The sequence below is a fragment of the Mirounga leonina genome, unplaced genomic scaffold (genome assembly GCF_011800145.1).
Source record: "Mirounga leonina isolate KUSES-001 unplaced genomic scaffold, KU_Mleo_1.0 Mir_173, whole genome shotgun sequence".
Taxonomy (NCBI): domain Eukaryota; kingdom Metazoa; phylum Chordata; class Mammalia; order Carnivora; family Phocidae; genus Mirounga; species Mirounga leonina.
Window position 1 is genome coordinate 41730109 of NW_023270447.1, and position 26053 is coordinate 41756161.

The window sequence follows — 26053 nt, forward strand, 5'->3', positions numbered from 1 at the left end:
CCCTTCGGATCCCTACATTTGTATCTTTGGGATTAAATACCCAGTAGTGCAATTGTTGGGTCATAGGGTAGCTCTATTTTCAACTTTTTGAGGAACCTCCATACTGTTCTCCAGAGTGGCTGCACCAGCTTGCACTCCCCCCAACAGCGTAGGAGGGTTCCCCTTTCTCTGCATCCTCGCCAACATCTGTTGTTTCCTGACTTGTTAATTTTAGCCATTCTGACTGGTGTGAGGTGGTATCTCATTGAGGTTTTGATTTGGATTTCCCTGATGCCAAGTGCTGTTGAGCACTTTTTCATGTGTCTGTTGGCCGTTTGGATGTCTGCTTTGCAGAAATGTCTGTTCATGTCTTCTGTCCATTTCTTGATTGGATTATTTGTTCTCTGGGTATTGAGTTTGATAAGTTCTTTATAGATTTTGGATACTAGCCCTTTATCTGATATGTCAAATATCTTTTCCCATTCCTTCGGTTTTCTTTGGTTTTGTTGACTGTTTCCTTTGCTGTGCAAAAGCTTTTTATCTTGATGAAGTCCTGATAGTTCAGTTTTGCTTTTGCTTCCCTTGCCTTGGACATGTATCTAGGAAGAAGTTGCTGCCGCTGAGGTCGAAGAGGTTGCTGCCTGTGTTCTCCTCAAGGATTTTGATGGGTTCCTGTCTCACGTTGAGGTCTTTTCATCCATTTTGAGTCTATTTTTTGTGTGGTGTAAGGTCCTGTTCTCATCCTATTTGTATCTTCCCCATCCTGAAAGGCCCAGTTCAAATCCCGCCTTCTCCATAATCATCATACTATTACATGCCTACTGTGGGCCGGTTGTTCACAAGACCTATATGTATTATTTCTCACAGACTTCATTGTTTTTTTTAAAAAAGATTTTTATTTATTTGAGCGAGCGCGAGAGAGAGATCACAGAGGCAGAGGGAGAGGGAGAAGCAGACTCGCTGCTGAGCAGAGAGCCTGATGTGGGGCTTGATCCCAGGACCCTGAGATCATGACCTGAATTGAAGGAAGACGCTTAACCAGCTGAGTCACCCAGGCACCCCTCTCATAGAGTTTAAAACAGTCCTGAAAAATAATTACTGTTATCCTTATTTCCAAATGAGAAAACAATCACAGAAAATTAAAAAGTAACTTGAACCCAGCTACTAAGTGGCAGAGCCACTGTTCTGGTTCGAGTCTTCTTGACCTAAATGTTTGACTCCGCATGCTAGTTTTCCACGAAGCCTTCTGGATTGGACTAACTACACCAGCCCCCTTCACACCTTCTCTGAACGTGCTCTTTTGCCTTGGTTGGGTATGTCTTGTGTTTGGTAGTTAATCATGTTATTACCTTGTCACATTCTTCTTTGATGATAAATCTTTTTTTAAAGTAAATATTGTTGGTAATCTTGTAGAGTCCTTTAAACCAGTGTTCTTCAAATTGGTTTGTTATTCATTAGTGGACTGTGAAATCTGTTTTGAGGGTCTTGTTTAGCATTTTAAAAATGTATTAAATAGAAGAAAAGTGAATAGAAAATAGAATGCATTGTGTTTAGTAAGGGTATCTTTTGGTGAAACTAATTTTTTGTCACACACACATATATACACAAATATGCTATAAAATATATTTTTTACTGTGGATCATAGTCAAAAAGGTTTGGAAAGATGTTGTAAAGCATGGCTGTTGGCATATGTTCCTAGGATATCAGATAGTGATGTATAACCCTTACTAGATTCTCAGCTGAACTGGGACAGACCAGGCAGGTGAATGAGGGGTGGCTCAGTGCTCTGGAGTGTTGACCTAGTGATCAAGTCTGCTGCCTTGATGAGGACAAAGTGTATTTATTACTCGTTGTACACATATGTTCCACTGAAGAGCTCTGCCTGCAGTTTAACATTGGAGACTTGGTTGGCAGACTAAAAACTGATTATAGTTTCTAGGTTGAGGAGAGGTATAGGGGACCTTTTTTTTTTTTTTTTAAATTAGATTTCTAATTTTTCTCCCCTAACTTCACCTATCTTTTGAGGTAATAGCTCAAGTTCTTTGAGAGTATAGACTGGACTGGATGTTTGCAATTTGGGGGATTGTCTAGCTCTGAACTCCCTTCATTTCTAGAGTGATCATGTGTTGTTGCTGTAGAAGTTGAAGGAAATTGCAGACACATGACTGGATGAACTTGGTGCAGCCTCTTGGATCCCTGTGTCACAGGACTTTGAATCTGGAGGGATTGGTGCAAACATGTGGGGGTGGGATGGGGCTTGAGATCATTCATGGAAGCAGCAGAGCCAGGAGTCCAGTTGTGGTAATGGCTAGTGATCAGTGGTAGCCCTGCTAGAATGGTGTCCTGGTAAGACTGTTCCTGTGTTCTTATATCTTTCTCTTAATTCATTTTTATCCTAAGGTAAGTGGAACTGGTTTCTCTTGTTTGTACCCAAGAACCCTGAGTGGTTAAAGAATTATAGGAAAAATGTTAGATGGGTTTTTGCCCTAAAAGAGCTTAGTACATAACAGAGAGAGGGGGTATGTTAATAATGCAATAGACACACAAATAAGTTAGTGAAAGTTAGCAAGGGGTGGGGGGATTCAGTGTTGTTTCCTGTGTGTTCTGTTAAATTATGGTTACCCTTATACTTTGTCAGATGCATCGTCAGCAGGAGGTTGTTGAAGCATGTCATCTTGGAAATACAAATTGATGAAAAATTAGCTGTGTTAGGGTGTGGCATAATATGGTTTCAAACCTCCTATTCTTTAAGGAACCTTGGAGGTCATCTAGTATTTTTTTTCATTACACAGTATTTCAGCTCAGAAAGCTTTAGAGGCTTGCTTAAAACCAGGCAGGTCCTGGCAGAACTGGGCTGGAACCAGGGCTCCTTCTATGGGCAGTTTCTCCTGTTGCCCACAGGAGGAAGCTGGCACACAGACCTTGTCCTCAGTCAGACCCTCCCTCACCTTTCCACACTGTCTCCCTCTTTCCTACATGGTCCCTCCTTCTTACACGTCCATCCCTGTGATTTTCTTTGCACCTGGCCCTTTTCCACTGCACCCTTCTTTTTTGTCTTTTAAAATTTCTGTCTTCCTCAAAGCTGGGAACAGATTCCACTCTCCCTGATCACTTCACAGCCCTCTCTTCTTTTTTTTTTTTTAATATATTTTTTTATTTATTTGACAGAGAGAGAGATAGCGAGAGCAGGAACACAAGCAGGGGGAATGGGAGAGGGAGAAGTAGGCTTCCCACAGAGCAAGGACCCCGATGTGGGGCTCGATCCCAGGACCCTGGGATCGTGACCTGAGCCGAAGGCAGACGCTTAATGACTGAGTCACCCAGGCGCCCCCACAGCCCTCTCTTCCTGACTCCTGCTGTTCCTACTGCCCGTCTCTCCGCACCCCTTCACATTGCGTCTGGGGGTCCCCCATGTACCTGTTGACCTTCTCAGCTGTTAGTAGATGGTATGGTTTTGGTGGGCTCAGATTTTAACTGTGGTGCTTCTTTAGAGTCTACCAAAGCCCCGTGCCTTGACCAAGGAAATGTGGCCAAGTGAGAAAGGGCAGCGAATGTGGAGGCCGAGAAATGGGTTTGAGCCCCGTCTTGCCCCTCGCTGGCTATTTGACCGTGGGAATGTCTGAACCTGAATCTTCTCATCTGCGAAAGGGGCTGTGAGACTCAAATGTGGTTACAGATGTGAAAGCCCTTTTTAAGCTATAAAGTACCGTACAAATGCAAGGTTTTATTGAGATGGTACAAGTGCTTAATGTGTATTTTAGGGATGAATGATTGAAAAGCACATAAGGTGAAGACAAGCCATTCTCCCTACCGTGTTTAGAGTGTCTCCTGCCACCATATTCTTGACCCCTAAATTCTGTGTTTTCTAATAACATTATAGATGTATTAGTGGTAAAAGAAGAAAAGAAAAGTAGCAGAGCATCTTCATACAATGTGGCTTTTAGGAAAATACTTATTGACTTTAATTAGGCAGAGTACTATATTTGCTTTGATCAGAAATTGTCTCTCAGGGTAAGCAGGCTCATTGGGAGCAGTGCAGAGAGCCCTGACCCATCGAGTTGGCATTGATTGTTTGATCATCCCTAGAAGTTTATTGTAAATGAAGCAGCACTTATGGTTCTTGGGTATTCCTGGAATTGCTGCTATAGTTAGAAGTGAGTTATTCTGTGTGGCAGGAATGGCATATAGAAAAGCCATAATTCTGACTTGCTGACAGGAAAAAATAGCAGATTTTGTATTTATATTATGTCGTCCTTTTGGCTGGAATCCATCAGCTCTGCACAGTATCTTGTGATGCTTTCACCAGAGCACTTTGCTGAGTTTCAGCAAGGCAGGGGGTACTGGGAGCAACTGATACAAGTCACTTCCAAAGTTCCTGTGGGTGCAGAGTCCCTAGTGATGAGAGTGGAAGGGAAGCAGAGATGCTTTCCCTGGCTTGGTGTGTGTCTTAGGCCTCAAGGAGGTTCCATGTGTGCGTGGGTTGGGCCTGGGTGCTTCAGTGATTTTTTTTTTTTTTTTTTTTATGACAGTTCTTTCAGTCTCTGGAGGGAAAGCCTTGGAATAAGTTCAGTTTCCTAGGTGGATGTTAGGCTGTGAGAAATACTAAAAAGTCAGAGAAGACAGTGATGTGGGTGATGGGGGCATTTTAAAGCTGGTTTTACCTGCTGTGGAAGGGGCGGGGTCCTTGGAATCAGGAGTCCTGTGTTTGACTTCCGGCACTCCCACTGACTGGCCTCAAACCTCCCTGCTTTTTTATGAGAATTAAGTGCAAAGTGCCCAGCTCCTCACATGAGATGTTGCAGATGCTCTGTATAGACTGGAGTTCCCTCTCCTTGACTGGAACTATGTTCCATCAAGATGTAATCAGTTTAACAGAAGTTATGGCCAGAATATGAATGCTTACTGCCTGCTAAACTCTGCATCAGGCACTTTATGTGCATTAACTCACTTAACCCTTAACAGCTTTGTGAGGTAAATGCCAATTTTACCCGCCCCCCCCCACCTTTATAACTGAGAGCATTGAGGTTTAAGGATGTTAAGTACCATGCCTAAGATTACAATAGCTAGTAGGTGGGGAAGGCAAGATTCACACCCAGGTCAGGATAACTCCAGCTCACTCTCCTCACTGCTCTGCTGGATTTATGAAATGGAACTTGATTTATGGCCAGGCTTTTGTTCCGAATCTCTATGTATTCTTTTGTTCTTTAAACAAGTTCACAGCCCACTTAAGGCCTTTGTCATAAAGCCTATAATATATTGCTTTAGCACTTAATGCCTTTCTGAGCACTTTCACATCAACAACCCCATTTGAAAAAGGCATTGTAGGAGCTTGATGAAGACTTTTTGAAAGATCTTCCTGATTCTTTAGGCAGGATGTTTCCTCTCAGGTTAAGGGATGAGGAAACTGAGGCTCAGATTAAAATGATTTGCTCAGGGTCACACTTGCTAGTTTTGTATCGAGTCAGTAATGTTGCTTACTTTGTTACCTTCATCTTTCCTTTAACAACTACAGTTGATCCTTAAACAACACAAGTTTGAATTGCATGGGTCCACTTATACACTTTTTTTTTTTAATACAGTACAGTGCTGTAAATGTATTTTCTTTCCCTTATGATTTTCTTGATAACATTTTCTTTAGTTGACTTTATTATAGGAATACAGTATGTAATGTATATAACATACAAATATGTGTTTATTGACTATTTGTGTCAACAGTAGGCTATTAGTAGTTAAATTGGGGGGAATCAAAAGTTATATGCTCATTTTTGACGGCGCGGGTGCTAGTGCCCCCAACCTTCGCATTGTTCAAGATTCAACTATATTTAACTACTTATTGATGACGTAACACGTGCTGGTGATCAGCACTAAACAAAAGAGACAAAAGTCCCTGCCCTTGTGGAACTTGGAATTGTTACATTAGGTTTCCTCGCCCATCTTAGGACTTGCCTGCTGCAATAGTTTTTTAAGGTCTAAGAAATTTAGTCTTAAAATTTTTTAAGCAGCTGATTTCAGGAAATATTCTAAATTACATATTTTTCTTTTCAATTTTTCTGGGTTCTTTAACTTATCAACATTTTGTATTTTCTACTTCAGAAATGAGAAGCTTTGATTCCTTTAAGGTGTACAGAAAGTAACTCACTGTGTGTGTGTGATGGTTTCTTTAGTAAAAAGAACCAGATAGCCCAAGTGTTGTAGTCTGACTCTTGTCATTGATTTTTTTTTTTAAAGATTTTGTTACTATTTAGTTATTTGACAGAGAGAGACACACAGCGAGAGAGGGAACACAAGCAGGTGGAGTGGGAGAGGGAGAAGCAGGCTTCCCGCTGAGCAGGGCTCCATCCCAGGGTCCTGGAATCATGACCTGAGCTGAAGGCAGATGCTTAACGACTGAGCCACCCAGGCGCCCCCTTGTCATTGATTTTAACCATCATCCAGTCTGTTCTTACCATGTAAATCCGACAGACAGTGGCCTTCGGCCAAAAGCCGTCCTATTCTGATCATACTTACGAATATTAACATGGTCTCTTCACTATTCAAAGTTTAATTGTCTATTCTTCCCTTATATAGATACCTGTATTTCAGAAGATGTCCTTGACAATGTAAGAGGGCTTCCGCATCTTTAGACAATAGATTTCTAGGAGTTTAACATCTTGGAAAATAGTTGTGATATTCCTCTGTTGCAGCTAGGCTCTGTTCAGACCCACAGAGTTGTGTTTTGTTTCTGTTACTTCTCCCTCATTCAGGAAGTATCACATATACTTGTCTCCTATATGAGACTTTGTAAACCAGTGAATTATGAGACTCTATAAAATTTCCCTGATTTGGGGCGCCTGGGTGGCTCAGTTGGTTAAGCGACTGCCTTCGGCTCAGGTCATGATCCTGGAGTCCCTGGATCGAGTCCCGCATCGGGCTCCCTGCTCAGCGGGGAGTCTGCTTCTCCCTCTGACCCTCCCCCCTCTCATGTGCTCTCTCTCTCAGTCTCTCTCTCTCAAATAAATAAATAAATAAAATCTTTAAAAAAAAAAATTTCCCTGATTTTTTTTAATGAAAAGTAGCATCTACAAGATTGTGCCACGAAAGCAGTCCTGTTATCATAGAAAGGCAGTTTTTTTCAAAAACTTGAAATTTTGTAAGTAAGTTAGTGTGGAAGAATTCACTGCTATCATCAAAAAGCTTTTGATTACTCACTTTTATTCTTCCCATTTTCTGAGCTTCTTTGTATTCATTTACGTTGGGAATGGGTCCCAGTGAATCATATTATTTTTAAAGGTATTGTGCGATTCCTACTGGTCAATTTTTCGAGCATTAAAGATTTTCTTTTTGTATCTGTAACAAGAAACCTGAATTGATTTCTTGGAATTATCCAGAGTATTTGTAAACTGATCTTGCTCTTTTCCTACCTGTTCTTAAAATAGAGAACATCTTGCTTGGTTTATATGGAAAGAAATGTTATTTGAATGAAACTTTTGCACAAAGTTTGTAACAGCAAAAACTCTTCTCATCCTGAATGAGGACAGATGTCGTTTCATATAAAGCGGATCAGCAATCCTAGATTTAAATACTTAGAACGGTATCTAGCATGTCTTTTAAGTGCTTTATGGGTGTTTTTACTTTTTTTTTTTTTTGTTTTTACATTTTTAATCATTAGAGTGTCAGTTTTTTGAGAACAGAGATTTTGTTACTGAATTGGCATATAAAAACATCATTGTAAATGCATATTGTCTAGAAATTCTGTTACTGATCCTGTTTTTCCTAAGAGTTTAACCTCTAGGCTAGCACCACAAATCAATACCATTTTATTGTCCTGTCCAGTAACACTGGAGGTCAGTTTGAAGATTAGGTATGCTGTGATTTTAACATAGTGGGGCTTGAAGTAGAGAAGGATTAATGGAAAAACCAAGCTCTCCTTTACTACAGGTTTTCATAGAATCCTCGTTCTAGAAAGACCTTGGTAATTTTCGGCTGATCCTCAAATCTTAGATGAGGCTCAGTAACCCTGTGACTCCTGAGTTCAAGTAATAATATGTGGTCTGAGGGTGCATTTTAAAATCCTTTGTGAGTTCTAAAAGGATTTATGCTGTAGTCTTTGTTAAAGAGCTTGGGGCTGCTGGAACCTACAGCTCTCTTCCTGATCTGAAAAGCTTTGATTATGTGTCCCTTTCCTGATTTGGGGCAGGCTCCTTAATGCTCTAAAGCATTGAGTCCATCTGGTCAATATTAATTCCTGCTTGGCAGTAGCATATAATGGCATGCTTCTAGGAAAACTCAGATAGAGAGGCCCCCAGACATGTTGTTAGCAAATACTGCTGATGAACCGACTAGTGCTGTTCTTTGCCCAGGTATAAAGGAATATTGGAGAGATTCCCCCATTTATGAAGCTGGAGAGATGAGACTAGTCCCTTCCCTCTACAGGGCCTTTGCACATGCTAATCCTTTACTCAGACTGCTTTCTCCCCACCTTGGATATCCATTGCATCTCAGCTCAGTATTACTTCCCTCTTGAGTCCCACACTAGATGACATTCTTATTGGATCTCTCTCTTTTTCCTTCATTGCATTTTAAGCTCTTTATGATTACCTCTTTATGTGCTTCTTTGAGTCCACTGTAGACTATAAGCTCCACGTAAGCAGGGGCCATATTGTTCATGTTCTTTATTGTGGCCTCCCAATATAGGTTAGTTTCTGGCAATGAAGAACTGCTTGAAAATAATGAATTTCCTGAATGTGACATTTGAAACTCTGTTTCTGAGCTGAAGCAAGGTGTTAATTAGCATGTACCTAGTTTCACATTACTCTTTTGATGCAGGGCAGGATATCTGTTCACATAATTAAAACAATTGATCATATTAAAATTTTAAAAGCTGGGAGTACAATGATTTGTTCTTTGAATCTTGTTAAAATTGTCCATGTCAAAATAGCCAAGTCGAAGTTGTCATATCAAAATTCATACTTGTATCCTCTTCCTGGCCTCCAGAAGATGACATTGTGACACAGTTGATTTTAGATTGATTTTATGTTTTCATTTGTGCCATCTCCTACTTGGACTGTAAGGTCCTGTGGGAATGCTGGCCTGCAGCCTCGGAGGTAATCCATCCTCATCTCCTTCTCCGCACTCCCTTTGTACTTCTGCCGTGTCCTGCTTGGGTCTGTGCACTTCCTAAAGTAGAATTCTGATAAAATGTATTGAATGACCAACAGAAAACAGACAGTAATCTGTATTAACTCGGAAACCACTTTCATACCACTAAGGGTGTTTGCTCCTTAGTTGCAAGAATTATTTGATTCTGCTATTAAAAAAGAATTTGTGAGAGGCACCTGGAAAGTTGTTAAAACAATACAGAGCTCTGTATGTTTTGGGGCCAGGGTGGTGGTGGTGATTGGTGGTGGGTGATGAAGATGATGGGATCAGGTACTTTAATTCTCCAGAAACAAGCTGGTATTTTTAGGTTGCTACCTAAGTTTTCAAGTAAGAATGGCTCAAAAAATATTTGGTGAACTAAAAGCATTTTTCATTAGATTAATTCCTAGGCCTTTCCCCTTTCACCGTATCATATGATATTTCACCATTAAAATGAGGCCAAGGACAGAACTGGTTGGGAGGAGGGTGATTCTAAAGGAAATGGAAATGGGAAGTAAAAGTGCATATCTTTGGGTGTCCTAAACTATTGTTCACAGCCTCAGGAGAGAGGTTGTTGACGGAAAAGGCACATGGTCCTCGCTTACACTAGACAGGGCGCTCTCTGCCAGGAAGCAGAAGTCCCTGGCTTCCTTTCTTGAAGCAGTGAAAATATCATCTTCTCAGATGCCTCTCTGTCCTCTCAGTGTCCTCATCAATTTTTTTTCCCTTCTTCCTCCCAAATGCTTTTTCCTGCCCACTTATGGTTTGGGCTGCTTCCTTAATAAAAGTGTCCTCTTATTTTCTGATGCAATTACCTCTGCAGCTGATTTATTTATTTATCCTTGTCTTTAGCCCAGCTCTAAACGGACTTTGGAAAGTAGAGAAGAAAATCCAGTCTGCTTTTTGGAGGACATTGGACAGCCGAATAAATGCAGGTATGTACATTTGCATATTTTTTTAAAAAGGCCAAAAGGAAAATATCTTTTAAAAAGAATAATGAAACTGATCTTGAACTTATCAGGCTACCTGCCCTTATATCCTTTACTTTTAAAATATCGGTATTTTTGTTCATTTCCAAAAGTTGAGTGGCTGGTTTAAAAATCCCAAGAGTATGAAAGTATAGGAAGTCCAAAGTAAAAGGTAAAGTTCCCTTATAGTCCTTCCTAGATATTCAGCACTTTAAGAGTTTATTGTATGTTTTTCCATATTATGCATGTGCATGACCAAAAGGATCATAATATGGATATTATGCCTTTTTTCACTTTGCAGTATGTCCTATGTATCTTCCAGGGTGGGTTCATGTAGCTTTATGTCACCTTTTTTAACAGCTGCATAGTATTCTTGTCTTCATAGTTCTTGTTTTGTTTCATCTCCTGTTGGACGTTGTCAGTTGTTTTTAAGTGGTGCCGCACCTTGTACATATATAATTATGTATACTTACCTGATTATTTTCTTAGGGTGAAAGGGTATAACACCATCTCTGAGTTCTTCCCGTGCCACGCCTGTATAGGATCTCAAGGACAAAGGTTTATCTTACATTATAAAGCAGACTGCAGCTGCTTTGTTTTCCGTTTCTATTTTTCATTGTGGGGTGGAGTTGGGGGCTCAGTGTTGGGTTTGAAAACTTTCTTGCTTGATAGTTGATCTGAACCCTCAAGGTAAGTTATGAGCCTAGTCTTTCAGCCTGTGTTCTGGAAGATTCTGGTTTTCAGGTTTATATTGGAGATGAAACAAGTAAAATTGAGTGCCTCTCAGTTTGTAGCATTGAGGCATACCTGGTTCGTGTCTCTCCTGTAAGTATCTTGTCCACCAGGGCAGCTGATAAACAAGCACATGAGTTTGGTGAAAAGACCTGTGGCTGTTGTCCACACTCTGTGACTTGTCTTGTTTGGAGGAGCTTCCTTGGGCCATTCTGCAAGCACCTATTAAATGTAAGGCTCTGTGCTAGGTACTGGGGATACAAAGATGAGTGACATGGTCCTTGCCCTTAAGGAACAGTGTATATGATTGAGAGAGACAGACATGTGCATAAGATGGTCATAATCCAGTGTGGTTAGTGCAGCGAAGGGCATCTAACTTAGGGGGATGGGGATGGAGGTTCATACGTGCTTCTTGGAGGAGGTAATGTCCAAGCTGACTTATTAAGAAAATTGCAGTTTGCCATGAAGAGGATGAGGTGGGAAGGTATTCCTGGTAGAGAAATCAGGGTGACCAAAAGTAGGAAGGTGTGGAAAAACAAGATGGGGAGGGAGCTGGGGTGACAAGAACAATGAATGGCAGCTTTGTGGTTTTCAGGCATGAAGTCAGAGGCTAGGAATGATGAAAGATGAGGCTGGGGGGTAGCTGGCAGGTCATAGAGGACCTCTATGAGGAGTTTGAGATTGCGCTTGTAGATTAATGGGGAGCCTTTGGAGGATCTGATATATGTTACTGAGACATTACTTTGAGGGCTAAGTGAAGGTTGGCTTGGCAGGCAACAGGAAAGTAGGAACCTGGGGTCAGGGAAATTAGTTTGTATTAGCGATTAGTATCGAGTGAGGGGAAGAAAAAAATGCGTCGGGCTTTCCCTTATTCCCCCTCCTTTCTGCCTTGTCTAAGGCTAAGTTGCTGAAGCTGGCTCTTTGATCCTAGTTGCCCTCCCTTTAGAGGGCGCTCAGGTGAATGACTTATTTGCGAGTTTCTTACCAGCAAGTTCTGACCTCTTCAAAGCAAGGCTTCCAGCCCTCATTCTGCTGCCACAAAGTGCTGCCCATCCTCCTACCTGCCCGTGAAATGACAGGGACTTGGTTCTGTTCATTAATTTTCGAGACCCTTCCATATGGCTCATGAACCCGAATCGGGAGTCCTTTTGCATGTACTTTCTCAGAGCCAGCCCTGGGCTAGGCTCTGGGGGCATGAAGATAGATAAGACATGGTTCATCACCTCACTGAGCTTGCAGGTTAGCTTGCAGGGAGATAGACAAAGTTAAAAGATGATGTGATCTGTGCCGTCGGCCAATTCAAAAGTGAAATGATTCCAATAGAGGTAGCAGCATTGGTAACATTAACATCAGTGGTTCCAGAATGAGCCACATTTTTCAACTACCACTTGTGTACAGATAGAGAAAACAAATTTAGGCTGTGTCTAAAATTATTCTGATTTTTGAGAACATGGACTGATCATAATTAGAATGCATAATTGATTATGTTCGTAATTACAGTGGATGGTTTCACCTCTCATAAGTTCTGATGCATTCGATTTTCAGAGAGGGAAGGTGCAGGGAGAGGTACTTACCTGCTTGAGAGGTATTTCTGCCTGCTTACATTACCTTCCTAATATTCTCTTGTACTGCTTGAACTTTTAGCACATAGAATGACCACATGGTCTGGTTTTCCTTCCATTACAGTATCTAAATATAAAAGAGGACTGCAGTGCCATGGCTTTCTGTGCTAAAATGAGGAGCTCCAAGAAGACCGAGGTGAATCTGGAGGCCCCCGAGCCAGGGGTGGAAGTGCTCTTCTATCTTGCTGATAGGGAGCCCCTCCGGCTGGGCAGCGGAGAGTACACGGCGGAGGAGCTGTGCATCAGGGCCGCACAGGAATGCTGTGAGTACGGGCGGCTGCCCAGGGCACATTTTCGGGGGGACACTGTCCCGCAAGCAGATCCTGGTGTCTCTGCCCCTGGGAGCCCCGCTGACTGGAAAGAGGCGTGGGCTCCGTGAGGCAGGGGTTCTGCCCTGCCTCTGCCGCTTACTTGCATTTGACCTTAGGCCAGTGATTTTAATTCTGGGAGCTTCACTTTCTTCGTCCTAAAGTGGCTTGTTCCTGCTCTGTCACTCACGAGCTTGCGATACCGAGGAATGATGCTTGCCTTCTTTGGAGGCTCAGGTTTTATTTCCCCTACCTCTAGGAAATGGGAATAACATCAGCCCTAAATGAGTAAAAACAGCTGGTACAAAGTCACAAGCTCAGTAATGGCATCTCTCAATATCTGAATGATTATTCAAAACTTCTGAAAAGTATGATTCATGCTTCTGCCACTATAATCTCCCCCCTCATGATGCTGACTTGAAGTGAGAAGTTGTCACTCTGTGGCTCGGTCAGAATGCCAGGCTGTAAAAAGGGCAGTGAGGCTGTGAACAATATGGTCCTTTTTTTTTTTCCCCCTTTTTTTTATTCCCCCTGTTGCCCTCGGAAGGTGAGAAACCAAACTGAATAACAAAATGCCCCCTTTGTTATCCTTTGAACTTGGGATCAGTGACAGTTTTTGTCTACCTACTTTGTATATGACTAGTAAAGTTAAATCATAGAAACTTAAATGAAGATCTGATCCACTGGGATTGTGGTGATGGTTGTGTAACTGTAAATATACTAAAATTCACTGAATTTTACACTTAAAATGGGTAGGCTTTATGATATGTAAATTGTATCTTAAAAAGCTGTTTAAAAAAAAAAACAACTCACCTCATTTTATGATGATAATATGACCAGCGATAATGGCAGACGGTCTGATCCATGCTTCGTTTATATCAACTATGTTGGGGTAGTATAGACATTTCAAGAAATACCTACCTAGTTTGTGATACAGCTTGTCTAGAAACCCATTTTTCTTTCTGATATATATCTCTCTGCCTCAGACGCTTTAAAAACCAGAGTTCCAATAAAAGGGGAGAGGTTGGTGCTGCAGGGAAGAGTGTAGTAGGCCCTTAACTAACTAAACACGACACTAGATAAAATGGGCTTAGCTATGGAGATTATGAGGGGGGAAATGTGTTAATCTTTTAAAGTTATTTTGACTAGATAGCAAAGTATATAAGGAACCAGCTTTAGACAACAGCTTTGAAAGTATTTGTAATTAGCAGAACAACTAGATGTAAAGTGGTGCTTCTAATGTATTTTTTTTTTTAGGTGTTGTGTTTTTTTCTCCTTTCCCTTGAGGTTTGGTTTGTAGTATTTATTCTGTTAGCCCAGCCGTGGTGTTTGAACAGAATTGCTGGACTCAGTTAATAAGAGAGCAAGGGACCGCTGCTAGAGGAGACGAGGGGAGAGAGCCTGAGTCCGCAGGCAGATGCAGCCACTGAGTCTGCTGTAGCTCTGGGCTCAGGGCCAGTCAGCGTGGGGCACCAGCTTCGAAGCCCAGTCTGGAGAGAATGAGTGGGCTCTTTGATAACGGACTCAGGGGAATGTTGCCAACATTTATTAATTTTAAAGGTATATGAGTACAGAATGCCACATATTCTTACAGCTCTGGTTATTATTACAGTAAGTGGTATTTGGAGGCAGTATTGTTTTCTTTGCTGTTGTCCACTGAATATATGGTCAGTTTTTGTTCTTTTAGCTCTCATTATTTTACTTCCTCAGTAGCTCTGTCTTGGTTTGAATCTTAACTCTGCATTTTATTAGCCGAGTAGCCTTGAATCAGGCTAAATCTCGGGAGGCCACAGTTTCTTCACCTGTAAAATGACAGGAACATTAATTACCTCATTAAGTGTTAGGAGGATTAAAAGATAATTAATGTAGAGTGTGTTAGCCTGATGCCTGACACTTAACCCTCAGTAAATGTTAAAGTGTTGTTGTTACCATTATTCAGTACTTTTTTGTATAAAAAGCTATCTTTGATCTTCCTGTTTATAAGTACAAATATTATTAGAGCCAGACCTGTGGTAGGATACAAATTGATGATTACAAATAAATTATGCTTCAATATGTACGTATCAGTGGCACATTCAAATCTGTGTACATATGAAGAGAGGCTGGGTTTCCAGGCCAGTCCAGAAAGGCCAATTCATGAATGAAAAACTATAGTATACCTAAAACATAGTCTTGCAAATACTGGATCTAAAACTCATTTGCTTTTGTTCCCAAGGAAAAATGCTCTTTGAAGTTTACCCCCATCTTCTCTGTTATAAGGGGGAGTGATTTCTGAGGGGTTCGTCCAGATACCTTGAGAGGAAAGAATTGAGGACTTCCAGCGAGAGAGCATCAGGATGCCAAGGCATCTGTCGCATCTTCACGCAGTGTGTGCACTGGAAAGAGTCTAAACAGACAGGCGGGCTGGCGAGGGTCCCTGTCAGTGTCAGTCTCGTTTCAGAGGTCTGATTTGGGAAATGCTGATTACCTTATATTTCCATATATTTTTCGGTTAAGTTGACTGTATCTTAGCTTGAGGCCTGGCCATGCATAGAAATATCAGTCATAATGGATTATGTGCAGTCACCTTCTTCCCTTCCTCCCATGCTTTTAGATTGTAGGTCTGTGTCATTTTAATCACGGGCTCAGAAGTAAGTGGAAAGGCGCTTTCCTGGCTTCATAGTCTCCTTTATCTTTCTAATCATTCTTCTATCAAAGGAGGCAGTTGGTGGGGGGAGAGGCAAGGGAGCACTATTGGACCACTTTTGTTAAGCAGATATCTTCTTGTTAGTTGGCTACTAATAAAAAATATTTATGATAACTATACAGAGTACTTAAGAAGTGTATTTATTATTAATGGTGATAGATTTTTATAACTGACAAAAATCACTTTGGTTATTTATTCTAACACATGATTTCGTGTGCTACTGCCAGGAACTTCTTTGCATGTTTAATGCATAATCAGAGTGTGTTAGAATTGTTAAAACATTTCTGTAGGAGACAGATTGGGGATTTCCCAAATTTCAAGAATGTTTCTGGGATTAGCAAGGTGCACATCAGGTGGGCTCTGGGAACCTGTGGGCTGGCATATTTTTTCTTTTAGGCAGGATTTGTTAAGACTGTCATAGACACTGTGATGAGAAATATCATTAGACTTTTATTTTAAAATAGGTTTAATCTGGTTTGCCAGGAGCTACAGTACATATTCCTGGGGAGCCATGGTTCTTAATTATCATGATTAAAAGTGCCTGATTGAACATGGTTGGAAGTCAGATTTGCCCTAAGAGGATAAAAATGTGACCTAGATTCTTGAGATAAGAGAATTTCTTGTCTTTGCTTATGTTGTGCTTTGGGAACAGATGGCCTAATGTATCTATCTTTAATTTTCAGATATGTTCTTTACTTTTCCCCCAGGTATCTCTCCTCTGTGTCACAACCTCTTTGCCCTGTATGATGAGAACACCAAGCTCTGGTATGCCCCGAATCGCACCATCACTGTTGATGACAAGACATCACTCCGGCTCCACTACCGGATGAGGTATGGGTGCCTGCCTGGCTTCCTCTTGCAGGGGTATGACATTTAGCCTGGTACCCTGAGTCACTTACTAAGAAGATTTGTAGTCATTTTGTTATTGGTAAGTTTTGTATTTGCTTGGTATGAGAAAGGACTTTTTCAGTATTTGAAATACAATTCAAGATGAATCTGATCACCTTCTTCTGCCACATTTTAGAAAAGACATTGTTATGATGCAGAGCGTATTTTGAATAGAATTAGTATCCTACAGCAGAGTTTTTCAAGCAGTGAGTCATGGTTATGAATTTAATGAGTTGTGACCAGAATTTGTTTAAAAAAAAAACAACAGGCGAGAATAGGTAATATCAGGATATATCAGGATATGTATACACATATCCTAAGAATATTGTTTTTTCACAACTTGTCTTTGAGATATGCAAGTGTATGTACCAGGTCATGATACAATGAACTATTTCTTCATAAAAGTTCCAGCTAAAAAGTTTGAGAAACACTGCTTGAAGTGGTTCCCTAGAAATTCTAGGTTGGTCTTGCTCTCAAGGGGTAGATGTTGTGATCCACTCCCTGAAGATTTTTGTCTAGTGGGTGGGACTCTTAATTTTTCTTCTGATGGGTCCTTGCCTCTTCTTCTATATTGTAGACTTTCTTAAATGTCACATAGTCTCCCAAGGTGGCATAGACATTCAGTATTTCACTGTAGGCTCTTGAGTTTATAAGCCCATTTGCTCTGTACCCAGAATTGAAAATAGGTCTGTTAGATGCTAGTTAAGCATGAGTGAATGTGTAGTTAGCAAAAGACCTTATAAACAGGGTGAATACTTTTTGAAAAGCATCTTAATTTACATAGAGGAGATGAAATCAGTAGATTTGCTCAGGTGCTAACGGAATGTAGGGACCCGCTGGAAAAGCCCTCGGGGATCTCAGAGGCTCTGCCCAGTATCTCAGCGGCTGTTTCCTTTGGGAAGTTGGTAGAGTTGTTAATATTCCAGAATGGCCTGGATGCTTTTCTCAGTGGCAGTTGAACCAGATCTCTCTTTGATAATCATCCTAGGACTGACTTTTTTTTCTTCTTTCTGTACTCACCCAAGGTCTCACCTTAAGGGGAGAGGTGTGTAGCATGTGAGATTTCACGCCCCAGATTTAGGGAAACATTCACCCCACCCAGCTGAGCCTTCAGACTATATTTGGATTTGTTTTTCAAAGTGTAATCTTGCTTTCTGTGGCCTGGGGCTTGGCTCTGTGATCCAACATTGAAACGTGGAAGTCTAGGAAGGGGGCATTTCACTGTAGGTCTCTCCACTTGGCTCAGAATCTGGAATGGTAGAATTGGGGGCTTGGATGAGATCTGAGTTTACCTAATTCAACTATTGCAATTGTTCAGGGGGGGATTCTGATGTCCCAAATGGAGAAGTGAATTACCCAGAGTCACATACCTAGTGAATCCTCTTGTCAGCCCCAGAGCCCTCTTTGAGACTTTGGTCTTTGTTGACTGTGTGAGTCCCTCGCTTACCATTAAAAGCTGTCTTTGCCTCCTCCCTGTTCTGTTAGCTGCCAGGAAGTGCTGGGCTACTTCATTTTTTTGGCACCTTGACTTTGTACTTGACGTTGCGCTTCAACAGGATATTGCTTTGTTACCACAGGCTCTTTGAACTTGGAAAAAAAAGATCCCACCCTAAGCTAAAACATTTGCATTACAACAAACTACAAAAACTTTGAAACCTTATAATCTCACCACTAAAGAAGGTGTAATATGAAAACAAATGTTAGTGACTATTTCAGTGGAATCCCAGCTCTATTTTGGGAAATACTCTGTGCTTCGATTTTAATTTTCTGTTTTTAGATAATGCTTTTAATAGTTGGTTTTTAATAATATATCTTAATATAAGATAAGCCTATGTTTTATTCCTTTTTAAGAAAAAAAATTTTCTTTTTCATTCAAATGAATTTCACTGTCCACTAGTAAAGTTCTGTAGAAACCTAAGGAGAATTTGTTGTGTATAGTATCTATATGTAAACTTAGAATATACAGTCATCTGTAATATAGTTTTCTCAGAAACTTGCAAGGAAGGCATATCTCCTTGACAGGTCTGTCTATCTGTCTCTCCCTCCCTCTTCCTTCCTGTGTCGTCCCTCCCCGCCATTCTGAAAAGGAATCTACACAGCTGTTATACTACGTGTATTTATGCCATTCTTTATTTTTTTCCTTAGCATGTTCTAATACTAGGAATTTGTGTGTGGCCCAAGTTTGATGAACATCTTGATAATTAATTTTAAAAAGGAGTGTAGAGCATATTTTCATGTGTCTGTTGGCTGTCTTTATGTCTAAATGTTGATTCATGTCTTCTGCCCAGTTTTTAATTGGATTATTTGTTATGTGGTTTTAAGTTGTAGAAGTTCTTTATTATGGATATCAGTCCCTTATTGGATATGTCATTTGCAATTATCTTCTCCCATTTGGTAGGTTGTCTTTTTGTTTTGTTCATGGTTTTCCTTGCCTGTGCAAAAGCTTTTGGTTTTGGTGTCGTCTCAATAGCTCAATGTGTTTTTGTTTCCCTTGCCTCAGGGGACCTATCTAGAAAAAACGTTCCCGCAGCTGATGTCAAAGAGGTGACTGCCTGTGTTTTCTTCTAGGAATGTTACAGAATTTTTGAATCATTATATTGTACACCTGAAACTAATAGAACACTGTATGTTAATTACATTCGAATTTAAAACAAAGTGTAGAGTTTCTGACTTCAAGGTACCTTCTAGTTTTGTTTTACTAGGACAAAATTAAGAAGGTGTTGATTTTGGCAGTTACTGATTTAAAAGTTTTTGTTTTTTGTTTCGTCATCTTATTACATAGAAAGCGGTCGTCCTTTAACCATGGGCCATTTCTAGAGACCCAGCCTTGTTTTAGGCTCCCTTCAGCTGTTTCTGAAGTAGCGAAGTGGCACATAAGTTTGATTCCCTCAGCCTCATCCTGTCCGAACATCTTGCCAAAAGATTTTCAAATCAAAACTGGTCCCACAGGGCTCAGATAACAGCCTCGAAGAGCGTGTTCGTTCAGACCCGACTGAAGATCGTGTTCTGCCCAAAGAGGGTATGTTGGGCCATTGGCTTTACCAGGTCCGAGGACTCTTTCTCATGGAGACTGAGCGGGATGTGGCAGAAGAGGACCATGCCTTGGACTGGTTCAGGGAAAAGCTGTCTTCAGTGCTTCTCTTTCAAACAACCTCCATCCTGGAGATCCTTTTACCCCTTTTCCCAGATGCATTTCCACATTGCATATACTTCCCATCACCACTGTCCTCCACTGCCGAACAGAATTTACCTGTCTCCATGCCTTTCTGTGAGAGCCCTGCTCTGAATGTTCATGTACAAAGTGCCTGACACAGGGTCAATGTTCAGAATCTCTTAGCTGCTGTCTTCATTGGCTTGTTTAGACCCTTTCACCTGTCTTCTTCCACGCAGACCCCTAGAACTTCTAGTAGATGTCTGCTTACTGTGTGAATGACAAAAACTCTCTGTTTTGGACTTGACTTGGTAGCCAGAGGAGTTGGCTATGTCCTCATGGATTTTTTTTCTGCCCCAGTGTCAGATTTTCCTGTATTTGCTCAGTTGGTAGGACCAGTTCACCTCTTATTTTCTGCCTGCACGGGATCGCTGATCTTGGTTGAGTCCTCTGTCCTGTGCTCTGTGCTGCCCTTGAAGAGTAGACTCCTCAGTCTGGCCATAGCATAAATGCCAGCCTCTTCATCAGCTGATAGCCTCAGGCTTCTGCCATTACCGGGGCCTGCTCCCCTCTCACATAGAAGGGTTAGAGGACAATCCCACAGCTGTGGTTCATGCTGCACACGGGCTCCATGGATATGTGGTTCTTTCTGTGTGTGAGTGAGAGACACCAAAGCCCACTGTCAGATTCTCACTTTCATAAATTATAGGGAAGATGGACTGTATAGAATCCATGAAAGTTTTAAAATGTTAATTTTACTCTTATAGTAACTTCTTTATCCATCCTTCCCTTTCTGTGTTAATTGCGTCTCCTCAAACTTGTTCGTTCATTTGTTGGTTATTCATCCAAAAATCATGTATTAAGCATCTGTTATATGCTAGGGGACTCCTTGCTGAGCAAGACAGCTGAGGCCTCTGCCCCCACAGAGCTCACAGCATTGTCCAGACTATTGTCATAGGCATCTTCTTGTCTTTCAGCCTCTCTCATTTCAGTCCATCTCCCATGGGGCTTTCTTCTGGGGGATCTGCCTCACATGAGCCAGCCTTGCTGTCTCCTCAGCCAGCGGTGTATGGTCCTGGCTCTAAAGCCTGGCATTTCTTTATTCCAGTCCCAGCTTCTCTTCCCAACCCTTTCCCCCTTCCCTGCCACCTCCCTGGGCAGTGGAGGGCGGTTTCTCCCTCCTTTGGCACCTCATCAAAGACTCTCTTCTGTCCAGGGACAACTTATCTATTAGGCACAGTGCCTAGGGCTCATAATATTATTAAGGACTCACAAAAGCGCTTTAATTTCTTTTAAAATCAGAGAAAAAATGAATATAATCCAGCCTGGATTGTATTAATCTTTATATCAACACAGATGTGAAATATAACTTTAATATTTTTTTTATGAAGGAAGGAAAAACTGTGGGCTCCATGAAAGTCGCAGTGTCGTCCTACTTATGAGACGTGCCCCTTGTATGTTACTTTATTGCTATTGTTGGATTTGACCGATTGCCATATACACATACAGATAAGGAACCCCAGAGCACTAGGGACTATGCCCTTTGAATCCCAGCCTGGCACAGGGCCTGGCGTGTGTAGGCTTTGCAAATACAGCTCAGTGACAGATGTCTGAGTTTAGTGGTAGCACTTTTTTGGGAGGAAATTTTATTTGTTGCTTCTTCATGCCATAGTTGTTTTTTTGTCAGCACACGGGCATGTCAAAGAAGAAAGACCCGGGTACCAGCTGAGTCTATGGCCTAGAGATGGGCTGGACCAGCTTGGCTCGGTCACTTTCACACATCCCAGAACTCACTATGTTTCTCTTACAGGTGGCAGAGGCAACTAGTAGTTAAGAGAACAGGCTTGTGGTCAGGTCACCTAGCCCCTTGGAACCTCAGTTTTCCTTGTCTATAAAATAGAAACAGCGGAACCTACCTTGTGCAGTTGCTGTAAGGATGAAATGGCATAAAGTGCTTATTAATTTCATACCCCTGGAAGCTGATGCTTGTAGCAGTGCTCATATATTTCTTCTACTTTAACTCTGTTCATTATAAGATAAACTATCAATTTAATAACAGTCATCTGGGAAATAGGAAACATTGCCATATTAACTGTATATCTTGATTATACAAGGAAACTAAAAATTGAACAGAAATGTTGAAATGTGCATAAAATAGGTCTTGGATTCTAGGCAGGATGGCATTATTAGAGGTGAAAGGAGTGGCTGGGCCAGCTCTGGTTCTAGTCAGCTGTATTCTCCTATTTAGGAAGATGTAGTGGAAAGTCTCTTTATCTCCCTGAGTCATAGACAGGTTCTGGCAGGACACTCTTCACAGAGTGCTTATAAGAATGAAAAGAAAAAAGGACTTTATAACTAATGAAGTGCTCCACAGCTGAAAGGTCGGTCTGTCTGCTTGCTTTTCGGGCAAGTTTAGCCTCCAGCACTGAGCACTCTGGGTATAAGCAGGACACCTCTCCCACGTGTTCCGAGGTCCCCTTTCCCAAAACTGACATTTATTTTCGTTCCTTCCAGGTTCTATTTCACCAACTGGCATGGGACCAATGATAATGAGCAGTCTGTATGGCGACATTCTCCAAAGAAGCAGAAAAATGGCTATGAGAAAAAAAAAGTCCCAGATGCAACCCCTCTCCTTGACGCCAGCTCTCTGGAATATCTGTTTGCTCAGGTGAGAAGTTTGGGCCCAGGAGAACCTGGAGTTCCCGGGATGGGTGAGGCATCACAGGGTTCAGATTCCCTTGGGCAGCTGAACTTGTTGGTAGCTAGGGTGTTTGTTGGCCTGCTCTGTGGGCAGTCCTTGCCACCCTTGGACTTGCCTGAGATGAGAACGAGAAAGGCAACAATTCAGTGTTCCAGGGGGCTGGTTGTCCCACTTGTGGGTTTTTGAGGCTTCAGTTCTTCCCTGTTCCTCTCCCCCACCCCATCTCCTGTCATTTTACTTCTCATCTGCAGTGCCTCCTGTGGAAGAGCAGAGGGAAGCTGCAAGTGAGGGAGGGTGTAGTTCAGTGGGGTGAATGGGGACATCTCAGCAGTCAGAGTAACGTTCGGGGAGGAAGGAGGTGGCTGCTCTGAGTCACAGCAGTAGTAGGGTAGGAAGATTAGATGCTAGACAAAAGCCAGAAGAGAAGTTAGAGTCACCTAAATTATATTACCCTGAGATAACCAACATTTTTGGTGCTATGCTTCCTGATTTTGCCATGCAGGTATATATTATGTACTGGGTAGTTTTTAGAAAATACCGGATCATTTTATAAACTGCCTTTTTATCTATCCTATTGATGATATTTCAGATGTCAATTAAAAATATAGCTCTTTGTTTTAATGGCTTCATGATAATTCACTCATTCAACAAATATTTACTACTGAGCATCTCTGTACTCTTTGCTGGGATGCTACAGGTGCTGTGGTGAACAAGACAGACAGGGTCTCTGCCAGCATCAGATACAAAATCAAGTTGGACAAACAGAAAACAAGCAAATAAAATGATACATAGGAAATACATAAGAATTGTGAGACGTGCCATGAAGGAAAAGGCTTTTGTGATAGGGAATGTGGGGAGAGGGTTGGATTGGGAAGATCTAAATATCAGAGGAGGTCTCTAAGGAGGTGACACTTGTACTGAATCTGGAAGAACAAGGAGTCTGCCGTTCTGAGGAGGGAGTAGGGAAAGTATTTCTGCTCTGTAGTGCACAGTTTTCCAGCAGCAGCACTGTTGACATTTTTTTGCTCTGAGGGACTGCCCTATGCATTGTAGGATATTTACCCACACCCCTCGCCTCCACTCATTAGATGCCATCCCCCCAGTTGTGACAATCAAAAATGTCTCCAGATGCTGCCAGATAGCCCCTACAGGGCAAAATCTCCCTGGTTGAAAATGTCTGATGGGGAGGGAACAGAATGTGGGAAGGCTCTGAGGCAGGCAGGAGCTGAGAGGAGAGTCAGTGTGGCTGAAGGAGAGGGGGGTGATAAGGAGTGAGACTGGGAAGGCCGACGAGGAGCAGGTCATGTGCTTTGGTCCCGGTGAGGCAAGATGCTGGTTTGGCCTAGTGAAGTGGCAGGAGAATTGGTGAAAAATGGGTGGATCTACAATTAATTCTGGAGATAGAATTGATAGGACTTGCTAATGGGTTGGATGTAGAAAGGGAGAGAATCTGAAGTATCAAAGATGATTTTGGGCAATGTTTGATAGATAATGGAGTCCTTCCCTACATTGGGAAGGCAGAGAACAGCAGGTTGGAGAAGAGGTGGGAATTAGGCATTCTCTTTTGGAGATGCCTGTGGAGATTTCAGGTAGGAAGTGAGTATGAGGCTGTAATCCAGAGCGAAAGCCCTCATTTATGTAACTCCTCTCCTCTTTGTGGACATTTTTGGTTTTTCTTAAGTTTTCCCTATTATGCTATCACCGTTACAGTAACAGGTTGTCGTGGGCAACCTCCACGTGTATTTATATGTGTGTTGTGTTATTTTGTTAAGCTATACTTTCACATGTGATTTTTATGTCCCAGTTATATTCCATTGTACAGCTTTAGTTTCTGGCTGCATTTGATGCCCATTCCATACATACCTGAGGATTGGCCTTAGAGACATCAGAAATGTACAGCCTGGGCAGATAGTGTGTGGAAAAAATTAAACAAACTGGCCATTTTCAGATGGAGCATCTTTTGTTCAACCTCCCAGTTTCATATTTTCAAAGGGAAGAGCGTGCTGTACTTCCAAGAATAAGTATTGCACTAGAGTGCAATGACCTCCTGACCTTCGAGAGGTTCAGGAATGAGTTAGTTGAGGTAGTTATACAGTGGTGTTTACAGAAAATCACAGCCAAGCAAAATAGTTTCAGATTTTGTTCTGCTCTTCACACGTTGCTAGCAGAGATGATTGTTGCTGGTCCTTAGGAGTTTATGGAAGCGAATAGTGTCCTTTTCTTCCCTGAGAGAAACAAGCAGTCCTATCTTGGAAAGAAGAGGATCTGCAGCAGTGAGAAGCTTCCATCCAGAAACCACTAAACTGAAGTCCCTTCAGGGAAAGCGAGTGTCTCACTTATGTAGAAACACCGCCCCCAGAACTTCACGTCTATCTCTGTTCCAGCTAGAGAAGGGCCAAAGAATTCCGTGCACTTGGTGTTAGTAAGGATGGAGTGTGGCTGTAGCACAGTGTTGAAGAACCAGAGCCCTGGAGTCACATCTAGGTTCGACTCTCCCCCACCACTTCCTGGGTCCCTGGCTCCCACAGCACTCTGTCTTTCCACTTGACTTTGTCTCTTATAGCTACTTGATGTTCTCTATTTCTGTTTGTTTATTCTTTCTTCTCAGCATGGAATCTCCCTGAGGTCAGGAATGCAGTCTGGCTTACTGCTATGTATCTCCCTGGCACCTAGAATGACATCTGTCCCATAATTGGTTCTCAGTAATCAGTAATTACCGAATGAGTGAGTGAAGTGATTTAACCCTTGGGTGCCTTAGATTCCTCTTCCGTTAGGTAGAGGTGATGATGTTAGCATGCACCTCATAGGGCTGTGGCGGAGATTAAGTGAAGCAGTAAGTAAAAGGAAGCTAGCACAGTGCCAAGCCCTGAGGGTAGGGCTCAAGGAAGGGGAGCTATCATTGACATCATCGTCATTTCTCTGTACAAGACACCTAGGTTGGCAGGTACCGATTTTTAGTTTTCTTTTTTGTTTTTGAAGCCCTCACTGGCTCTTGGGATGCTGTGCACCTCCAATAGGGAGGGGGGCATATTTTGGTGACACATTTCACTCCTAGAAACTTAAACAACAGATGTTGATAAACTTCTGTGTGCTAATGATGCCCTGTAGAATGTGGATTCCTTCGCCTTTCTCTAAATCTACCTCAGAGCAGGGTGTGGTGCCCTGTCAGTCATACACCCAATTCCCAGGCTAGAATATCTCCGCATATGTTTGTGGGATCAGCGAGCCAACCCCCAGCTGTCACCCTCCCTTGCCCAGGTGCTGTCTGAGCCCAGTACGCGCTGCTGGTTGCCATCACTTCTAGATGAGCCCTGAGAAGGGGCTTCACATGTTTATGCTATTCATCAGCAGCTAACACACTACTCAATAAATATTTGTTAAATAAACCAATTAACCTGGGGAGAACATTTTCTGAGCCTCTTCAAACCCAACTGTTGAGAAAGAGCTCTGGTGCCGGAGAAAACTATACATCTTGTTAGTCTCATTGCTGTACTGCTTTTCTGGGTGGCACCTCCTTGTGTGGGGGAACCTTCCTCTCAAGATTAGAAACTTAAGTGGTGGTTCATTTCTTCTCACCTCTGCTCCAAAGGGACAATATGATTTGGTCAAATGCCTGGCTCCCATTCGAGACCCCAAGACCGAGCAGGATGGGCATGATATCGAGAACGAATGTCTGGGAATGGCTGTCCTGGCCATCTCCCACTACGCCATGATGAAGAAGATGCAGTTGCCAGAACTGCCCAAGGACATCAGGTAAATCTTCCTGCTGGCTAAAGAATTGATCGTGGGGATGGTGCTATTTTGATACGTCCTCACACGTCTCAGTGTAACCACTGCCAGTTTTTGGCTGACCGTTGCTCTCTGCAGAGCCCAAATCTTGTTTAGAACATTTATAAAAGGT

General features: G+C 42.0%; 1 protein-coding gene across 4 annotated transcripts in view; it reads left to right on the forward strand.

The window, feature by feature from the left end:
* JAK1 (Janus kinase 1) overlaps window positions 1–26053 on the forward strand; it is a 124696-nt gene that overhangs the window by 65342 nt on the left and 33301 nt on the right. For all 4 annotated transcript variants that reach the window (XM_035018359.1, XM_035018358.1, XM_035018360.1 and 1 more), the window contains 5 exons: window positions 9949–10031; window positions 12483–12681; window positions 16120–16243; window positions 21966–22119; window positions 25742–25905. In XM_035018359.1, coding sequence (XP_034874250.1) covers window positions 10026–10031; window positions 12483–12681; window positions 16120–16243; window positions 21966–22119; window positions 25742–25905 — 647 coding nt within the window. In that variant the 5' untranslated portion in view covers window positions 9949–10025. The remainder of the gene's footprint in view (window positions 1–9948; window positions 10032–12482; window positions 12682–16119; window positions 16244–21965; window positions 22120–25741; window positions 25906–26053) is intronic.